This window comes from Erpetoichthys calabaricus, chromosome 12 (genome assembly GCF_900747795.2).
Source record: "Erpetoichthys calabaricus chromosome 12, fErpCal1.3, whole genome shotgun sequence".
Lineage (NCBI taxonomy): Eukaryota > Metazoa > Chordata > Cladistia > Polypteriformes > Polypteridae > Erpetoichthys > Erpetoichthys calabaricus.
Window position 1 is genome coordinate 9,439,294 of NC_041405.2, and position 20,127 is coordinate 9,459,420.

General features: G+C 41.8%; 1 protein-coding gene across 2 annotated transcripts in view; it reads right to left on the reverse strand.

The window, feature by feature from the left end:
- Positions 1-755: 755 nt before the first annotated feature.
- LOC114661822 (uncharacterized) overlaps positions 756-20,127 on the reverse strand; it is a 38,737-nt gene continuing 19,365 nt past the window's right edge. The window contains exons 6-10 of one of the 2 annotated variants that reach the window (XM_028815025.2): positions 18,133-18,537; positions 15,770-16,063; positions 14,072-14,431; positions 9,987-10,328; positions 756-2,001 (exon numbers count right to left, since the gene is read on the reverse strand). In XM_028815025.2, the coding sequence (XP_028670858.1) occupies positions 1,937-2,001; positions 9,987-10,328; positions 14,072-14,431; positions 15,770-16,063; positions 18,133-18,537 (1,466 nt within the window). In that variant the 3' untranslated portion in view covers positions 756-1,936. The remainder of the gene's footprint in view (positions 2,002-9,986; positions 10,329-14,071; positions 14,432-15,769; positions 16,064-18,132; positions 18,538-20,127) is intronic. The other variant, XM_051934553.1, reaches the window with a different exon arrangement.

A 20,127-nucleotide genomic window follows, 5' to 3' on the forward strand; every position in this document is an offset into this window, starting at 1 on the left:
TTTGAATCCTAAGGAACATCTACATCTAAAGATCTACAGTCTGGAGAAGACCCTGTTTAAACCTGACCCATCTGGAGCAGTTTGCTCAAGACTAGTGGGCCAAAGGACCTGTGGACAGGAGCAGGAGTCTCACGGAGAGCTCCAGGAATCACTTGTTTGAAGGGACTGCCAGCTCTAAAAGTTGTGGAACAAAAATTAAGGTTAAGTGTCCCATCATTTGTTGTCCATGCCATTTTCCTTTCTGTTATTATTTAAAATCTTCTGCAGAATCAGAACTCTAAAGCAAAGGCTGATTTTTGTTAAATACGGAATAAACAATGATGAGTGCCAATGACTTCTATCAGGTTCAAGTTATTTCAGAGACAATGGTGGGTTCTTCTTTCTTTGTTGAGGAGTATCAAAAACTTTATCCACATCTATACTATTTATCTATTTCTTGTATTGTATTTGTGTCAACTGTTCTTAGGAGACATGCAAGTAAAAATTTAATTGTGCTGGAAACACATGACTTGTGTGTATACTCCTATAATGCTCAACACGTTTGTTTTGTTGTGGTGGGGTCCTAGGATCAAGGCATCCCCCCCACCTTTATAATTTTTATTATGGAGACCTTTGCCTCAAATTCCATACTCTTACCACACTGTCACATATTGTAGTCCAGTACTCCCCCCTTTCATTTACATCTGTAACCCCAGACAATTATATAGAGCACCTGATCAGGCAGAAGAGAAAGTCACTTATTTATTCATGCACTATAAATAATATTTCCAAAATAGTACAACGAATACAATGAGTTTTGGTAGCAATAATACAACCTGATAATAGACTACCAGGTGACTCTCTGTCTTATTCTGTTGATGGGTCTCTAGTCCGACGTGCAGTTTGCTCTATCATGGCCTTTAAATGGGGCCATGAAGATTTCAGAAACAGGCAGCATGACCTGTCTCAATATGGCCGACAAGAGGACTGGCCCACTTGGGATGGTAAATGGCGAACAGAGAGAGGGGTGTATAGGGAATGAGACCAAACTTATGAAAGTCCCTTAGTTTCCTGTTTACCTCATGGACCAATGGAGGTGTTGTAGTTCAATCTCCTGATTTAGTGACCAGTCCTATTTAGCCATATCTCAGTCCTCCAGCCCAACCCAAGTTTTGTATCTGAAAGGAATGCCGTCCTTTTGTTCTAGGGGGATGGCTCATAGAGTGTATGGTGTCCCTGATTTTATATCTGAAGCTCATACAAATTACATAAACACTTTTGACATCACAGATAAAACTTCCCATTCAGCAAGCCGATTGGTGCCTGACATCGATATGAAGTGCCTAATCCATTTAATGATACATCCAGAGTGTGTGTGTTGTAGCAGCTTTCATGGTGTGTCCTGTCATAAATTATTCTTCGATGGCGTGATCCTAGATGAATCATCTGATGCACTTCCCGAATTTTGTCTGACTCTCACAAAGAGGTCCAATACTACCAAATACTACTGACTATTTTGCCTTTGACTCCTTCTCTTGTTTGCACCTGACAGACTCTCCTCAACTTGGTTCTTCTCTCCCATTCCTTGCATGGTGGTCTGCCACTGAACCAGTGTGCGATTGAACCTTGTGGCGTCAGCTGATCCACATCACTGAGCTTTCATACGTCCTTTACTGACTCCTGAAGAGCATTTTTACAGTGTGTTGGCCACAGTGCAATGTTGCTGAGTCAGCCCTCCATCACCACACTTGCAGCTTTTGGGCACCTATGCCAGAATGAATTCATGTCCCTTCACTGACCCAACAGGTTATAAGCTCTTTCAAACAAAACCAACCACCTTCTTGTATCTCAAAGTCACAAGTCCATTCGTTCCAAAGCCTCGACTCCATACCACTGCCACTTCCCTTGTAGGTTGGGTCATTCATGGTCATAATCCTCCGCTGCTTGGGTGGTCTCCTCAGGGTAAAGAGTAACTGATGACCGTTTCATAATGTGCTTGAAAGTCTGCAAACTCACTGGAAGCTAAAGAAAAAAAAATAAAGTAAAAAAATGTGAATTTTAATAGTGCTATTACAAAGGCATTCAAAACTTATTAGTTCTACCAAAATGATTAAATGAGTGTAGAAAATTATCTAACCAAATACAAAACAAAAAACTAATATATCCAAGGGAAATGTGCATGAAGGAAAAATTACTAAGAAAAATATTAATTTTCTAGCAAAAGTATTAAAGTGGAGATGATAATGTTAATAACAGAAGACAACATACTCCACCCAACATGACGACAATGAGACAAAGTGCCGTCAAAAATAATGTTATTAATAAAAATCAAATACAGAAAGCAAAATTCCACAAAAGGTGTAATGGCTACAGTGAGAAACAACTGCTTTTATAGGAGAAAGGAGTGACCCAACAAATGCGCGATGGACAAATGCGTGCCGACAAATGCGCGACCGACAAATGCATGCCGACAAAACCGCAAACTGATTTTCGACAAAATCGCACCGACAAGATCGCAAAAATCAAAATCTCCGTATCAACAAGCTGTGGAAAGCCTATTGACTGTGCTGACCCAATAATATGTAGCCAGGTATCATGTAATATATAGCAAAATGTTTTATTTCTCATATCTCATAATATTGACATCTACATTAAGTTTTACAAACCATATTTAAGTAGAACTTTTTATGCTTTTATACTACTAATTATCGCATTTTTGTCGGTGCGATTTTGACGGCGCGCATTTGTCTATCACGCATTTGTCGATGAACCAGAGAAAGGGAGTCAGGAGATGGTGGATATAAATGATAAGGCAAACTGTGGTCAGACCAGAAAGACAAGAAGATTACTAACAAAAACACAAAACGTGAAACAAAATCATACTCGTCATACACAAGAGAAATCATTGCCAAAATCATTCCACTCTCACAAATTTCACAAAGTGACAAATTTTAGAGGTCTCTGCAAACTTGGACACTGAAGCTATTTAAGCTGACACAAAAGAGACAAAGATAAAGAAGATGATTACGACCAAGAGGTATGGAGGTTGGGAACAGGCCAAGGTCCATACCAGAAGCCAGTACCGATCTTTTCACCAAAACAAGAGTGTGAACAAAATATGAAAGTTAGTGGTTCACTGGAAGAAGCTGAAAAGAAGCCTTTTTAGCAAAGCGAGTAGGAGATACATCCGTCAGGCTTGGAGTCTGAAAGACTAATGTGGACAATCCTTATACCAGTAGTTCTCAATCTGTGGGGCGGGACCCCCTAGGGGGGCGCGAAGTAACAAAAAGGGCGGCGCGAAGATGTGAAAAAAAGAAAGCAAGAATCGAAAATATGAAAAATACATCTATTGAAACCATAACAAATGAACTTAAACTACATTCTGATACTAGAAAAATAAATATAGAGTTAGATAAATGTCGATAAAAGTTAAGTAGGTATAATAAAATATGCATCTATGATATATCATTAATTAAAAAAAGAACAAATTGGTATTAGTGGGCTCCTTTCAAAAAAACATTAGGGGGTGCGATTAAAACTGTTATGAAAACTCGGGTCGTAAATACTTAAAGGTTGAGAAACGCTGGTTTATACCATCATCCGGATGACGTCACATATCAGCACATTGAATTGTGTCGATGTGTGAAACAAAATGTCTCAAGGCAAAGACACCAGCAGAAAAAACAAAAATGGCATCACGGGGAAAAATGAAAAGAAAACAAAGCTTTCGACAGAAGCAAGATACCCCAAAATGGATTTTTAATCTGAATCCTTGATATACAAAAACTCTATATTTCATATACAGTATTGGCTGTTGATAATCCTCTTTAATAAAATCCCTGTGTGTGTCCAGGTGTCCGTGTGTGTCTGTTCTGGTGAAGTGCGCATGCGTGGGGCACGGTGTGATGCGCGATATTACTGTCAGAGAAAGCTACAGGCGTTTTATGGAAATACAAACCAGTATTACTGCGAGAGGAAATTAAAGGTACACAATACTGTGACTCATATTACAGCCACATACAAGCCAGTATTACTGTCAGAGGAGATTAAAGGCATATTACCGATGCACACGCCTGTATTACCGCCTGAGAAAACTAAAGGTATATTACGGACGTACAAGACAGTATTACTGTCACAGAAAATTAAAGACACACAATACACGGCGGCAGCCCAAGAAGAACGTTCAGCTCAGCAAGTAAACATCAACAAAAGAAAGGCTGAAAGAAAGAAAAATACGACCAACAAAAAGAATGAGGTCAAAGTCCCTTGCCATTTAATATAGACTGTTCCTACTAATGTTTATGCACTACTGTTCTAGCGCCCGTTATTGTAATGGGCTAAATGACTAGTGTAATAATAAAAAGGTAAAAAACACATATATATGAATCATACCAGGTTATCGAAATTCCAGTTATTATAGCGTCACATCTGACGACCCTGGGGACAGGCATCCAGCAACTGACCCACTCATTCTTAACAACGAGCTTACTAAGTGGTGCAGGATAACGCAATTTCATGTTAGTGATGTCAAAAATGATTCACATTAAAAACAAGCAAATATTACCAGCAAATTCCTTGGTCATCATAATCCCCAGAGCAAAATATTTTTTGAGACCAAGGAAAACTTTGAAAAATTTCAACTAAACACTAGATCAAGACAATGATGAGAGCACCAACTACAAAGTAAATTAATGATAAACAAAATTGTGCTTCCACTCTGGACCTGCTTAAACGGTTTAAGACCCTCATGTCTACTGAGTGGAGTGACTCAGCGACGTTCCCACTTCCCTGTAACACCAGATACTCCCTTTCTTGCTTCCTATCTCTCACTCGCTCTTTCACAAACTTGGCCTCTCTGTTCTCGTGTTCTGTTATGAGGTGGCTTTAGATTTCTTCTTTTTGATACTTCTGGCTGAGCTCCAGAACTATTTCCAGATTTAGAAGTAGCCCTAATTTGGAAAAGGAGACTTTAGACTGGACCATTCCAGCATCTCATTTTATTCCTGATCCCTGAAACTTTCAGTAGTCTTCCAAGGTGAAGGAGTCTCAGGCCACCTCCAGGCCTATTCCTTTAAGGTTTTAACCCTATGCTGGTTCTATAAGATGAGTGAGAGAGTTCTTGCCTACTGTTAGTCATCTCTTAAGTTGGCCTCACCTTCCCCAGCTAGTGGTAACGTGCTGCCATCTGTTGATCAGGGTATATTGTGGTCTCTTGACTGCCATCTCTCTCTGTGTCAGCCCTCTCTGGGTGGGACTGGATGGGAAATCAGACATATTTCTCCCCAAATCACACTTTTGTCTCTTGTTTAACAGGTACCCCTGAAAAATAACCCTTCTGGGACATTCACTAAACATACAGAGGATACTACAAATCAAGCTGCCCCTGAATTCACCACACTAGCATGACGACTTGCGCTCATCTTGTCGTTGTGGGTCATTTCCTTTTCTGATGCCCTTTAATGTGTGTTTGACCTGTCTTCCAAGTGGGAAGTCATTTCATTTCACATAAACTCTCCTTCATTCCCTTATTAATCAGCATATCGATTGTTTAGTTAGAGACATAACAGAAGAAACAAACAGTAAATTGTTACACACAAGCACTTATGTACCATCAAAACACCTTGACCAAGGCAAAAATGCTGACCAATTTGTAGAGGCGAAAGCGATCACTAATCGCCCGTTCTCTCTTCCCCGCAGAACAGAGGACAAACATCACTTCTTGAGGGACGGCCCTTCCATTCCAGGAGCTATTTAACCTCTTTGGCGTTAACCCAAAGCGTCTCTCTGGCTCAGAATTCTATGTAAAAATGGTTAACCCTGAGTACTAATTGGAGTAACCTGTTTTGATGAGATGCAGAGCATTACACCCAAATAACATTTGGGACTCTATTCTGGTGCCAGCTTGTGGATGAAATAACATCTATCCATCCATCCATCCATCCATCCATCCATCCATCCATCCATCCATCCATTATCCAACCCGCTATATCCTAACTACAGGGTCACAGGGGTCTGCTGGAGCCAATCCCAGCTAACGCAAGGCAGGAAACAAACTCTGGGCAGAGTGCCAGCCCACCGCAGATGAAACAACATCGTACTACAAAATAATCATGAATTTTTCTATGCGTTTTGCCACTCTCAGTATTCATGAATTAGGCAGAGGTTTTAACAAAAAAATGGCATATTATTGAAAAACTGTAAAGTTGGTTTTAGAACAAACTGAAATGGAACCATTAGTTGTGTAACGGTTGCTACCTGTTTTAGGTGCTTTTATCTGTTTCTGCCGTTTGCTCCCTTTGGAATAGATGTCAGAGGGAATGATTGTCTCAGAGGATATCTCTTCAAGGGGAGCAGGGGGCCAAACCACGACTGTGGGTCCTTGCCTAAACGCGCTGTTGAATGAAGAAAAAGAGAACCGAAGGGAAGGAGGCACGCATTTTAAAAAAGGAGAAGGACTGTTTAAGAAGGAGCTGGGAAGGTGAATATAAAAAGGAAGCTATCAGTAAAGCAAATAAGGCTCCGTAACAAGAATGGTTCAGGCGCACGGAAAAGGAGAGTGCTGGCTAACCAGGAATGGTCTTTGGAGCGCACGGCTTTACTTTGTATTTTTGATGCTGGCAGACGGACGTTAACGCCAATACACCTGGGTGAGGCGGACTTCAACATTCTACAAAAGAGTCGTTGCCAGGCCGGTGAGATGGCTTCTTTTATTATGAATTAGGGCGAAACACGTGTCGCGTACTCTTTGCATTATTTGACAGTAAAACTTTTGCAATATATATATATATTGTGGCACCCGGCTGGGGTTCCTACCCGGCCGGGACGCCCGGGGAGACAGGAGGAGGGCTCATGCCTCATCCAGACCACGAGGGGGCGACCGCCCTGGTTGTATTGGGGGCCACGGGTACAGGGCTTAGAAGCTCAACCCTGTAGGGGCCCATGGTCACCACCAGGGGATGTCCCCGTGCCTGATGGACCCTGGACCCCAGCACTTCTGCCACTCCAGGAAGTACTGGGGGGGGGGGAAGAAGACAGGGAACACCCGGAGTGCTTCCGGGAAGACAGCCGGCACTTTCACCACACTGGGGCATGTTGGTGGAAGATTGCCAGTTCACACCTGGAGCACATCTGGGTACGGATAAAAGGGGCCGACTCCCTTCATTCGAGGCTGGAGTCGAGTGGAAGAAGGACGAGGTTAGACAAGAGAGACAAGGAGGCGGTCTGAAGAAGAGGCAGTGTGGTTTGGCCTGGACTTTGGGGGTTTGTGTGGCACTTAAAGACTTGTAAATAGTAATAGTGTAAATAAACGTGTGGTGGTGCAAAAGAACATGTCTGCCTGTCTGTGTCTGGGGCTCGTTCCACAATATATAAAATGAGTCAGAGGAATATATTTGGCTAGTACACTGGATTTATCTGCGGACTTCCCAGGCTGGTTGGATTACAAACATAAAACAAAGTTGATATAAAAGGGACTGGGGAACATGTGGAGATGTCTAATTTATATTTGTATATACATGTATATATATGTATGTGCTGTGAATATATTTGTGCTGTCTGTAAATGGTCCTATTTCCTTCTTTCTTTCTTTCTCTTTCTTTCTTTCTTTCTTGCCTTTTTTGCCGTTTTCTGGAGAGTGCATTATAGAAGGGTTCTAGGGGGTGGTCATAATTATTAGTATTTGTTTAGTTGTGCCGGATTTGGGTAGGATTGCTTAAAGGGTGTTTGTCATTTTGTTTGGTTGTTTATAATATATATTTGTGTTTGTTTAAATAACTTAAGTGTTTGGGTGGTTATTTCCTTTTGTAAATTCCTAAAGGACATCGCCAGCTGAGGGGATCAAATTGGGGCTAAGGTTCGGTCTGGTTCTGTTCCCGATAGAATTAATTCTTCCTTACGAATAGGAGATTTTCATGTGTTCCGGACTCCTCATCCTACTTTAAGAGGAACTCGCTACAGTTGAACCAAGCGATAGTGATGTCAATCTGAATTGGTCTTCAGACGTTGACACGAATAGTGAAGCTGATGCATATCGCACTGTACGACCAAACCCCCATGATATGCCTGGTGAATTCGGCCCTATGAAGGGATCACTGAGGTGCAAGTACCATCATGGCAAAAATGCACAACGACTGTGATCCAAGTAGAAGGACAAGAAAGACATTTGCCCCCTAAGCAATGTTCACGATGTTTCTGACAGGGTAACTTGTTGAAGTAATTAAGCCTTGCACTGCGGTAGTGTACAATAACACAATGGGTGTGTCGATCATGCAGTTCAGGCACAGACATTCTGTACTCAGAAGCACAAGCAACAGAAAAAATATGACAAAAATGCACAATGAAACACGTTACTACTGTTCCAACATGCAATGACAGGCTGCACATTGCCGACTGCCTAAAAACATATTTCTCGAAGGAGGTGTGCTAAATCTGCATCAGTACAGCAGTGGACACTCGACATGCCTTCCCTACTGTACAGTAATCCCTCCTCCATCGCGGGGGTTGCGTTCCAGAGCCACCCGCGAAATAAGAAAATCTGCGAAGTAGATACCATATGTTTATATGGTTATTTTTATATTGTCATGCTTGGGTCACAGATTTGAGCAGAAACACAGGAGGTTGTAGAGAGACAGGAACGTTATTCAAACACTGCAAACAAACATTTGTCTCTTTTTCAAAAGTTTAAACTGTGCTCCATGACAAGACAGAGATGACAGTTCCGTCTCACAATTAAAAGAATGCAAGCATATCTTCCTCTTCAAAGGAGTGCGTGTCAGGAGCAGATCTTGTCAGAGAGAGAGAAAAGCAAACAAATCAATAGGGCTGTTTGGCTTTTAAGTATGCGAAGCACCGCGGCACAAAGCTGTTGAAGGTGGCAGCTCACACCCCCTCCGTCAGGAGCAGAGAAAGAGAGAGATAGAGAGAGACAGAGAAAAACAAACATCAAAAATCAATACATGCCCTTTGAGCTTTTAAGTATGCGAAGCACCGTGCAGCATGTCGCTTCACGAAGCAGCTGCACAGAAGGTAGCAACGTGAAGATAATCTTTCAGCATTTTTAGACGAGCGTCCGTATCGTCTAGGTGTGTGAACAGCCCCCCTGCTCAATCCCCCTACGTCAGGATCAGAGAAAGTCAGCGCAAGAGATACAGAGAAAAATAAGTTGGGTATCTTCTCAGCCATCTGCCAATAGCGTCCCTTGTATGAAATCAACTGGGCAAACCAACTGAGGAAGCATGTACCAGAAATTAAAAGACCTATTGTCCGCAGAAATCCGCGAACCAGCAAAAAATCCGCGATATATATTTAAATATGCTTACATATAAAATCCGCGATAGAGTGAAGCCGCAAAAGGCGAAGCGCGATACAGCGAGGGATTACTGTATTTATGTTGACAATGTGACATTTACATGCTTCTGCAACACATAATAACATTATTTCTTATTGAAAAAAAAAATCAATGTTTTTTTTCTTCCGAGGTTAAACAACCGTGGTGCCCGAAATCGCTGCTGATTTTGGACTTCACTCATGTTGAGAGTAGAAATTCACGAAGGAGAAACTTTTGAGCAAGAAGCTACACCGAACCCAAAACAGTCTACATTTTTGATTGTTCCTTTTAGTTTGCACCTTCATTGTTAAATGGGGTACCCGGCTGGTTCCCCAATACTTTACCATATTCTGTCTGTTTCTGCTTACAGAATTATAACATATAAACTACATTGCGACTAATAGTGGACTAAAGGACTTGGGGAGAGATGTTCAGGACATGGCACACAATTTCATTTTTCTACCAGAATAACTGGGCACCAGACAAAAGCACTGCTCTGTTTATGAATCATTACAATCTTGATTTCACAACACTTAGGTCATCGCGGATTGAGAACCTCTTACGTATGAAAATATTAAGAATTAACGGGCCATTCAACCATTTTTCGGGTTTTTCCCAGTCGGCATACCATACACATATTTATCTCTGCTCAAAAATATATTCAATGTAAAGAGACACATACCATTCAAAATATCTGATGTTCTTTCCACGTACTGATTTATCGATTCATGCTCCACCCTGCAGATTATTTTGTGTTCTGTCAGATCGAAAATGCGTGGGGTGAACTCCGCCTGAGCGATGAGCGTGTAAAGGTTGTTAGGCTTGCGATAAGGGGTCTTATTTAACACATTTATTTTCCACTTTGGTCCATTTTCAATAAGAATCGCTTCTGTGTCTTTCTCCTGAACCCACCAAGTCACCTTGATGTCATTTGGGTAAAAATCGGAAATGGTGCAGGTCAGCATGTAGGTCTTTGAAAGTAACATAATCTTCAGCTTGGAGACATTGGGTTTGCATATTGACCCTGCAAAGAGAGCACAAGTAAGAATTTGTCATGAAGATTTTGAAAAACAGACCTTAAGCAGGGAGAAAATGCCACAGCAAAGTGTAGGGGCCACCACTCTTCTGTCAATTAGAACTCATCAGGTTTGTTGTATTGCGTAATGTAGAGTGAGGGTACCAGAGTTGTGTCAAAAAATGTTTTACAGACACCAGAGAGGATGAAAGTTCCCATGAGAGAGCAGAAAATGTTGGAGTGGACTTTATCGTTTTTCTTTTTTGCTTGTAGTACGAGGGTGTTGTACCGTGTTAGCCATTATGAATTTAGTGAAAAGTCAAGCAAAATGACGCCTTTGATTGGCTATCTAAAAAGATTATAATATGCAAGCTTTCGAGGCAACTCAGGACCCTTCTTCAGGCAAGATGTAATCATGATTCCATGATTTTGCTTTTTTGCTTGAAAGTTGATTAATAATCATTCCCAAATTGTAGAAGACTTTATCAAGTGACAATGAAATATTTTTTATTTGTTGCGCATGATTCACTCTCTGTAAGGCGGTACCCACTACTACATTTTCATTTAAAAACTGAGACTTTTTAAGATGCTCTTCAGAGCCGTAGATTTCTGAAAACTCCAGCTCAACGTTACTGTGTCGAGGGGTGCAACCGGAGAGTTTTCAAAATGCAGACTCTAATTGCGCTCTGATTGGCTTACTACGTGGCCAGTCCCTGATTGGATCCTTCTCGTTACAAAGTCTTATTCCCTGATTGGCTACCCTTCACAGAAGAAAACCATAGTTCATAAAATTTTCTATAGAATAAAGTTCTCTTGTTGGATGATGGACATGCATTGATCCAGAGATTAAGCCCCCCCAGTGGCTGAGGGTCATTTAAGAAAATTTCTGGATGGCATCTGGGGCAGAAAAAAATCTCCTTAAGGTAAAGGGGTCTATTTCAAATTATATGTTACCACTCTGGCCAAACATGAGATTACCCTTCATCCCTTTAGTCTTTGTATTTAATAGGGGAAGGAACGTGAACAACATCTCTCTGTGGGCCATATAGAGTACAATATCATTGTTTCTCTCTGGGACCCCTAGTTCTGACCGAGCAGCTTCATAGCAACCTTTATTTGCGAAATCTGCTTTATGTCTCAGTAGCAATGAAATAAAATTTTATTAACTTAACGCACATTCCTGTTTTTGGCCATATTACTGCAAAAATTATATTTAGCACCTTTTGCAGTACAGGGCAGTCAACTTCAAATAAGAAAACATCAAAAATTCACTAAAATGCAAGTGAAGTGGAATAGTTGAATAACTTGAATTCACTGATGCAGCCCTCTCTCCAGATTAAATGATAATTACTCAGGGGTGAAGATGTTGGTTAATTGAGGGAAAGGAAGGATTTTTTAAACTCTTTTTAAGAAAAGTGGAGAGCGGATATCAAATACACTATTGCAAAATTTCAAGCCAATTGAAACAATAGAGTTAGAATCTTCTAAAAGAAATCGGGAGTGGTCTCTGCTCGACTTTCTCGAGGGGGGGAATGGATATTGAGGAGTAAACCACATGGCAATGATTATATTTTTATATTATGTACATTAAAGAACCATCAACAACAAATCCAATCAAATTAATAATATATTGAACAATTATTATAAAAGTAAAGTTGAATAAATCGGACTCTGAAGCTGCATGAATAAAAAAAGGACCACTTCAGGTTTGTGGAAATAGCTCAAAAGTTGATAGAAATCAACGTTTTGTACCTGATACAGTGCGTCCAGAAAGTATTCACAGCACATCACTTTTTCCACATTTTGTTATGTTACAGCCTTATTCCAAAATGGATTAAATTCATTTTTTTCCTCAGAATTCTACACACAACACCCCATAATGACAACGTGAAAAACGTTTACTTGAGGTTTTTACAAATTTATTAAAAATAAAAAACTGAGAAATCCCATGTCCATAAGTATTCACAGCCTTTGCTCAATACTTTGTCGGTGCACCTTTGGCAACAATTCCAGCCTCAAGTCTTTTTGAATATGATGCCACAAGCTTGGCACACCTATCCTTGGCCAGTTTCGCCCATTCCTCTTTGCAGCACCTCTCAAGCTCCATCAGGTTGGATGGGAAGCGTCGGTGCACAGCCATTTTAAGATCTCTCCAGAGATGTTCAATCGGATTCAAGTCTGGGCTCTGGCTGGGCCACTCAAGGACATTCACAGAGTTGTCCTGACGCCACTCCTTTGATATCTTGGCTGTGTGCTTAGGGTCGTTGTCCTGCTGAAAGATGAACCGTCGCCCCAGTCTGAGGTTAAGACCGCTCTGGAGCAGGTTTTCATCCAGGATGTCTCTGTATATTGCTGCAGTCATCTTTCCCTTTATCCTGACTAGTCTCCCAGTCGCTGCCGCTGAATAACATCCCCACAGCATGATGCTGCCACCACCATGCTTCACTGTAAGGATGGTATTGGTCTGGTGATGAGCGGTGCCTGGTTTCCTCCATATGTGATGCCTGGCATTCACACCAAAGAGTTCAATCTTTGTCTCATCAGACCAGAGAATTTTCTTTCTCATGGTCTGAGAGTCCTTCAGGTGCCTTTTGGCAAACTCCAGGCGGGCTGCCATGTGCCTTTTACTAAGGAGTGGCTTCCGTCTGGCCACTGTACCATACGGGCCTGATTGGTGGATTGCTGCAGAGATGGTTGTCCTTCTGGAAGTTTCTCCTCTCTCCACAGAGGACCTCTGGAGCTCTGACAGAGTGACCATCGGGTTCTTGGCCACCTCCCTGACTAAGGCCCTTCTCCCCGCTCGCTCAGTTTAGATGGCCGGCCAGCTCTAGGAAGAGTCCTGGTGGTTTTGAACTTCTTCCACTTACGGATGATGGAGGCCACTGTGCTCATCGGGACCTTCAAAGCAGCAGAAATTTTTCTGTAACCTTCTCCAGATTTCTGCCTCGAGACAATCCTGTCTCGGAGGTCTACAGACAATTCCTTTGACTTCATGCTTGGTTTGTGCTCTGACATGAACTTGTCAACTGTGGGATCTTATATAGACAGGTGTGTGCCTTTCCAAATCATGTCCAATCAACTGAATTTACCACAGGTGGACTCCAATTAAGCTGCAGAAACATCTCAAGGATGATCAGGGGAAACAGGATGCACCTGAGCTCAATTTTGAGCTTCATGGCAAAGGCTGTGAATACTTATGTACATGTGCTTTCTCAATTTTTTTTATTTTTAATAAATTTGCAAAAACCTCAAGTAAACTTTTTTCACGTTGTCATTATGGGGTGTTGTGTGTAGAATTCTGAGGAAAAAATGAATTTAATCCATTTTGGAATAAGGCTGTAACATAACAAAATGTGGAAAAAGTGATGCACTGTGAATACTTTCCGGATGCACTGTACTTGTGTGCAGAATTTGGTTCACCTAAGTGAAAGTGTACGCAGGTCATCATGTTTACACACACACACAGACAGAGACATAATTCCAGAAATAGTATTCTCGGACTCAGGGAGGTCTAAAAATTTAATTTTTGAACCATTACAATACTTTCCCTACGAGAAAGTAGATTGGACTCAGGGAGGTCTAAAATGTCGAGATTCATCAAAATCTCAATGTTGAATTTTTGGACGATTACAATACTTTCCCTATACTTCATATACGAGAAAGTAAAATGTATACTAAAAGACGTAGAGGTGAGGATAGTCAGAAGCTCAAGTTATCAATTTCTAGACTAGCAGGATTAACACAAACCGTACCAATTGCGCTGAGCTGTTGAGTGTGTCGCTCGATGGGTGTGCTCAGCAGCGGGTGTTCAACTCTACAGATGAAGTCCATATCCTGGATATTGGCTCTTGTAGGGACGAAGACAGCCTGGGCCACCAAATATGAGATGCTGTTAACTTTCTTAAAGGGGCCAGAAAAGGATTCTACTGGTTTCCAGTATTCTTCTTCACGGGTGACAATCTCCTCGGTGCTAATCCTCTTCTGGATCCACTTTATCTCAGGTCTGCAACTGAAGTAGAACTCTGTCACATTGCAGCTTAAAGTACACGGGTGTCCAATCTCTAAGTGTGAGGTCACTTTCACATTTGATACAAGTGGGATGCCACCAATGCCTAGGATACAACAAAGAGAAGCAAATGTGAGTAGTCAGTAGGGTTAGTTAGGGTAAACAGACTTGTTCATGATAGTCAATCACAGACAAGACAAAGCTTTAGTCCTCAATGCTGACTTCTATCCATGGCCAAGATGTTCTGTGTGCATCCCACTCTCCTTTCTCATTGATTTCAGATCCATTTCATTTTAATCACTTACCATTGTGTCCTATCAAATTCTTGCCTAGCTATTTGACACAGCACTGCACTCTAAACCCTGCCATGAGTGGACCTTCACCTCCATTTCAGCAGGTAAGGTTAGCCACCTCTTCGAGCAGGTCTGTTCATTTAGTGATCTTGGATGACCAGAAAAAGAAAACAGTCAGCTAGCAACAATATCAGAAGATGGAAATGGAGCAGTGAGACAAATACACAAAAGATGGACACATGGTCAAACGTAAAAGACTGCCGATTGGTTAAAAAGAGAAGTTATGAAGAAGAAAGGGGAAAGTATCTGAAAAGAAGCCCAAAACCAGATGAGGAAATCAGATGAGGCAAAATATTGGAGAAGATCCTAAACACAAGAAGGCAACGCAAGAAGATGCGCAGGAGAAGAGCTGTAAAACACTTGATGACTTAAGGCCAATTTAAATAGCTGGGTGAGTGTTTTTTCACACTGTCTGAAAACGATTTATTCATTTTTTTTTATCATTTTTCAACATTTTTCCTGATTCGCAGTTGCCTTTATTTGAAGACTCCATAATAAAAACACCATTATGATATTTTCATGGAGATCACTGAACTCATGCAGATTGTGTTTATTGGTTGTAAGCACTGAAATGAGATGTAATGGTAGCCATTCTTTCTCTGTATAAAGAGAAAATTGCAAGAATTTCTTGTTCACATTAGAAAGCCAGATTCTTGTTAATTAGTGTGAGGGACAGCTGGCATCCTTACCAGGCCAGGACGCCCTTCAAATTCAGGAGAAAGTGTGTGCATGGGGCACACTAGATGCTAGCCCTCTGAGTTGCCTCACATTCCCAAAGGGTATGTGGACACGGCTACAATGCATGTGACATAAATTGTATATAACGTTCAGAAGACAACTCTCCGTACAAATGGATGGATTAGCCGTTTTCTAAGTTAAAGCAAAAACTAAACTGCAATAATTTTCTCCAAATGAAAACTAATTGAGGTCAACAAAACTAAGAGAAGTCGTCAAGAACACCACATATAGAACTGGCCAAAAAATAAACTGACGAGTAATTGACAGGTGAAACTAGTATAGAAATAAAAAATAATTTTGAAAGATGCAATTCAGATAACCTCGATCTATACTGAGATATGAAGCCGTCTTACCAGGGATGCCCCCCCTTATTCGCTTGGTACAAGGAAATTCCAGGGAGTCGTGAATGATGTCCACCTGCAGCTCAAACTCGGGGTCTCTGAGGTGCTCCATGGGTACTTTGCATTGGCTGTATGTGCTGTAGAGTCCGTGTTTGTCCACACTGGCGCTCTGCGTCTCTGACGATACCGAATCTGGCCATTTGAACCGGATCTCTTTAGGGTAAAAGTCTGAAGCTTTAATCCATAGCATCCCATTTTCATTAGGGAACACTGAAATGTCTTTAATGGCTGAAATGGAGGGGTATGCTGGCAGAAGAAAGAGAATTGTTGAGACAGATTAATATTGAGTCCATACATTGATGAAGAAATAACTGCAAGGATGTTCTAAAAATTAAATTCAGTTTTTATTCAATTTTCATATGGTGTTCTGAAACGTAGCCCCGTCAGGGTCCTACGGTGCCGCCAGAGGGTGCTGCCCTGGTTTCCACACAACCCAGAAGTGTTTTGGATGATCTTTGCCATGACCCCAGAAGCCACCCCAGACACCTCGGGGAGTCAGAGTCAGGAGGCAGTGGGCAACACTCAATAGGAGGAAGGAAGAAGAAAGGAAATTATTGTTTGTTATATTCTGGTGGAAATTTTGCCTAATGATTAATAGTAACATGGTTTGTAACAAATAAATATCCTTTGTTTGAACTCAGAACCGTGTTTGGGGCTCAGTGGCATCCTTTCGTGGTTACGAAAGACAATTTCAAAAATTACATGGTAGCCGTTGTGAAAGAAAAATTAACTGTTTGCAAGCTACTTAGGGGTAAAAGCTGACAAAGCCGTTTTGCTATAACGGCAGGTTATTCATAAAGACATCTGTCATAAGACAGGGTGCAGTAAGCTGACCAAAGACAATTTTCGGTTTCTTTGACACAGGAAAGATGATCCTTCCTTCTGACAAGTAAAAAAAAATAAGAACAGATGGCCCATTAGCGTAATAAAATAAAATACTTAAGTAAACGATATTATGTTTTCTGATTAAGGGGAAGGAGGAGGAAGAAGAAATTATAAAAAGCTAATCAAAAAATTGAACTTTGCTCGTCTGCCTTGTAACGTAGAATCCAGGAACTCATCTGTGACTGAATAAGAATCTAATTAATTGAACTTGTTCCGTTTTCCTCAGGGGGTTTTCTTCCACACCACAACAGACAGATAAAATAGATTAGATAGATTAGATAGATTAGATAGATAGATACTTTATTAATCCCAAGTGGAAATTCACAGTATTACATGTATTCTCATCCTGTGAGACTAAAGCTTCTACAGCATACGTAATACGGAACGCAGTGGTGATTAAATGAGAAGCCACAAAGAGAAAATTCTGCCTTTGACTACAGGACGCTTTCGTGGGATTGTCCGTACACATTGTGGCAAGCGGCTGGAGGTGGTACCCAGCCGGGACGCCCGGAAGGACCGGAGGAGGGATTACGCCTCCTCCAGACCACGAGGGGGCAACCGTCCTGGTGGCATTGGGGAGCACAGGAACAGAGCTTAGAAGCTCAACCCTATAGGGGCCCATGGTCACCGCCAGGGGGCGCCCAGATACCAGGAAAGCCCTGGTCCTCAGCACTTCCGACACACACCCGGAAGTGCTGGGGGGACAAAGACCAGGAACACCCGGAGTGCTTCTGGGTGCACAGCCGGCACTTCTGCCACACCAGGGAAGGCTGGCAGAAGATCATTGGGAGGCACCTGGAGCACGTCCGGGTGAAGATAAAAGGGGCTGCCTCCCTCCATTCGATGGCTGGAGTCGGAAGAGTAGAAGAACAGAGCTCAGAGGAGAGGAGTGGACGGACCTAGAGGCGGACCTAGAGAGAGAGGCATCGTGTGAGGCCTGGACTTTGGGGGAGTATTGGGTTGTGTGCTTCACTTTATTGTAGATATTACTGTAAATAAACGTGTGTGGTTCTTTGCAACAATGTCTACCTGTCTGTATCAGGGACATCTTCCACAACATGTAGAGCATTAAAGCGAATGTAGGTCGATCCCATCAATGTGTGTGTGAGTGTGATTTGTAATGAACAGTCCTACTATCCAGAGTTCATTCCGGCCTGAAGTCCAATACAGTTGGCATAGGTCCCCCCGTGACAACGAAAGAAAACAGGCCAACCATTTTCAGCTTACATCTGAAACCAAATGGCATTTCCATTCAAAACAAAAATAACTGTATCTCTGTTTTATCAGAACAGAAATCCGATTCAATGTATAGCTCTATTCAATTTCAGCCTCCGGTTCCAAGGTCTGAACTCTTTCATCAACACATATTTGCAATCCCGAGAAATAAACCGGAACCACATCAGACCACCACTGTCACACATGAGACTCACCTAAAAGTCTGAGCTTGGTCTCCTTTGTTTTGGTCTCTTCCTTCTTCAAGTTTGGCAATATGCCGGTAATCTGACATCTGAAAGCCACATCGGCGTGCTTTTTCACATCAGTAACAAAAGTCAAAGTAGTGTGTCTCTTTTGGGGCCTCTGGGTCTTTATCAGAGATTGCTCCTCACCATTGCCATTCTGTAAGTTCCTGTGAAGAATTGAACTCTTGCACACCGTGTTTTTTATCACATATACCTGGTTGCATGAAATCTTGCCCCACTCGTCGGAGACTTTAATCCACCATGTGGGCTCCTCCCTAAAGTGTCTGTCGATGAAGCACTCCAGTGTGACCTCCTGACCCACAAATACTTTTGAAGGTACAATGATATCAGACATGAAGAAGCTTCTTTTGTGATCTATGTGGATTGACAAGAGAGAGATGGAGTATTATATGACAAAAAGATTAAGTCCAGAGTGGAAAATGGCAACTCTGAAATGTTAGAGGAATAAATGAGCAGAAAACAAAAAGACCTAGTAGAGGAATAGTTACAGGTCAGGCTGAGGTTGGTACCAGAAAAGGTAGAAATGGGTTGATCATCAAAGTAATCAAATGAAGCAAATATTAAGGTCAAGAACAAATGTTGAAACGAAGGTCTTCTAGAATATTCTTAGGTCTAACTGTAATCATTTATGAGAATTTCAGGAAGGTTTTGGTTGAGTGATGTGGCAAGTCGCATGACGCACAGAAGGCAGCATTGCCAACAACCTGGACATTGGGTATGAGAACAACAGAATAAATTTAAAACGTATTAACCATATTATAAAGTGACTTTAGACAGAAATTAGTTATGGAATATTGTTCTATTTTCCAAAATGAAAATTACAACAGAAAAAGGTCTAAGTGATGAAAAGTCACACCAGTCTGGACATGTGAGGTATTGTAGTGCCGTGAATGTCTTAGTCAATTGGGAGGAAGACTAGCATTTAAGAAGGGTGGGTATTGCTGATAATTACTTTCAGTGTTATGCCAATGATACGCAGCTCACTACTACTGCAACCTGGATGAAGGAACACCACCTTCAACTCATCCTGATAAAGATGGACCTTACCATTATCCAAACTAGTCCATTTATTCAGCACCCCATCTCTGTTCAGCTTGGCTCATTATCATCGACACCCACCAAATTTTGCATGTAACTTTAGGGTGGTGATTGATGAGAAGATGTTCTTCACTGACCATGTTGCAACAGTCTCTCTGTCTTGTAGACTCAAACTAAACAACATCCACAAGCTCAGACCGTGTCTGACGGAGTACACCACCCACCTCCTGGTCCAGGCTTTGGTCTTGCCATGTCATATCTGTGCTGGCAGGAGTCCTAGCCTGTGTGGAGAATTACTGAAAATGCAGTGGCACCTCTGGCTTTCTACCAGCCAAGGTCTGCACATGTCAGTCCTCTTTTCAGTTGACTACATCGGCTCCCTGTAGCGGCACATATTAAGTTCAAATCATTGATGCTTAACTACTGTCATACACGTGCGATTGGGAGACATCTGAAAGGCCTAAAGAATAGTATTACCATGCCAAACCAGGGGGTGACGAGCTGCACTAACTCTCCTTCTCAATCTTCTGCAGATCATCCATGGGAAATCTCGCTAGGTCCTGGCGTCAATGATGACGTCACTTCTGGTACCGGCACCAATGATGATGTCACTTCCGGTACAGGTGCCAATTATGACGTCACTTCCTGTCTCAGGCTTTAAAGCCATCTTTTCATTTTACAGTCAGTTCTGTTTTGGACTCAAACCTGTGAACATCACAAGCAATTCCTTCTCCTTTGCAGCTAAGAGATAATATACGGGTGGCTGCCCCAAACCTTTTTATGTCTACAGTCTGCTTTTGTGATACTACAGAGTAGTCAACAGCACCTATAAGTACGGAGACATTTGTAAGGCCCAAAGCTCCGTCTGAACCACTCAGGTCTGTTGATGAAAATAGCACTTAATGA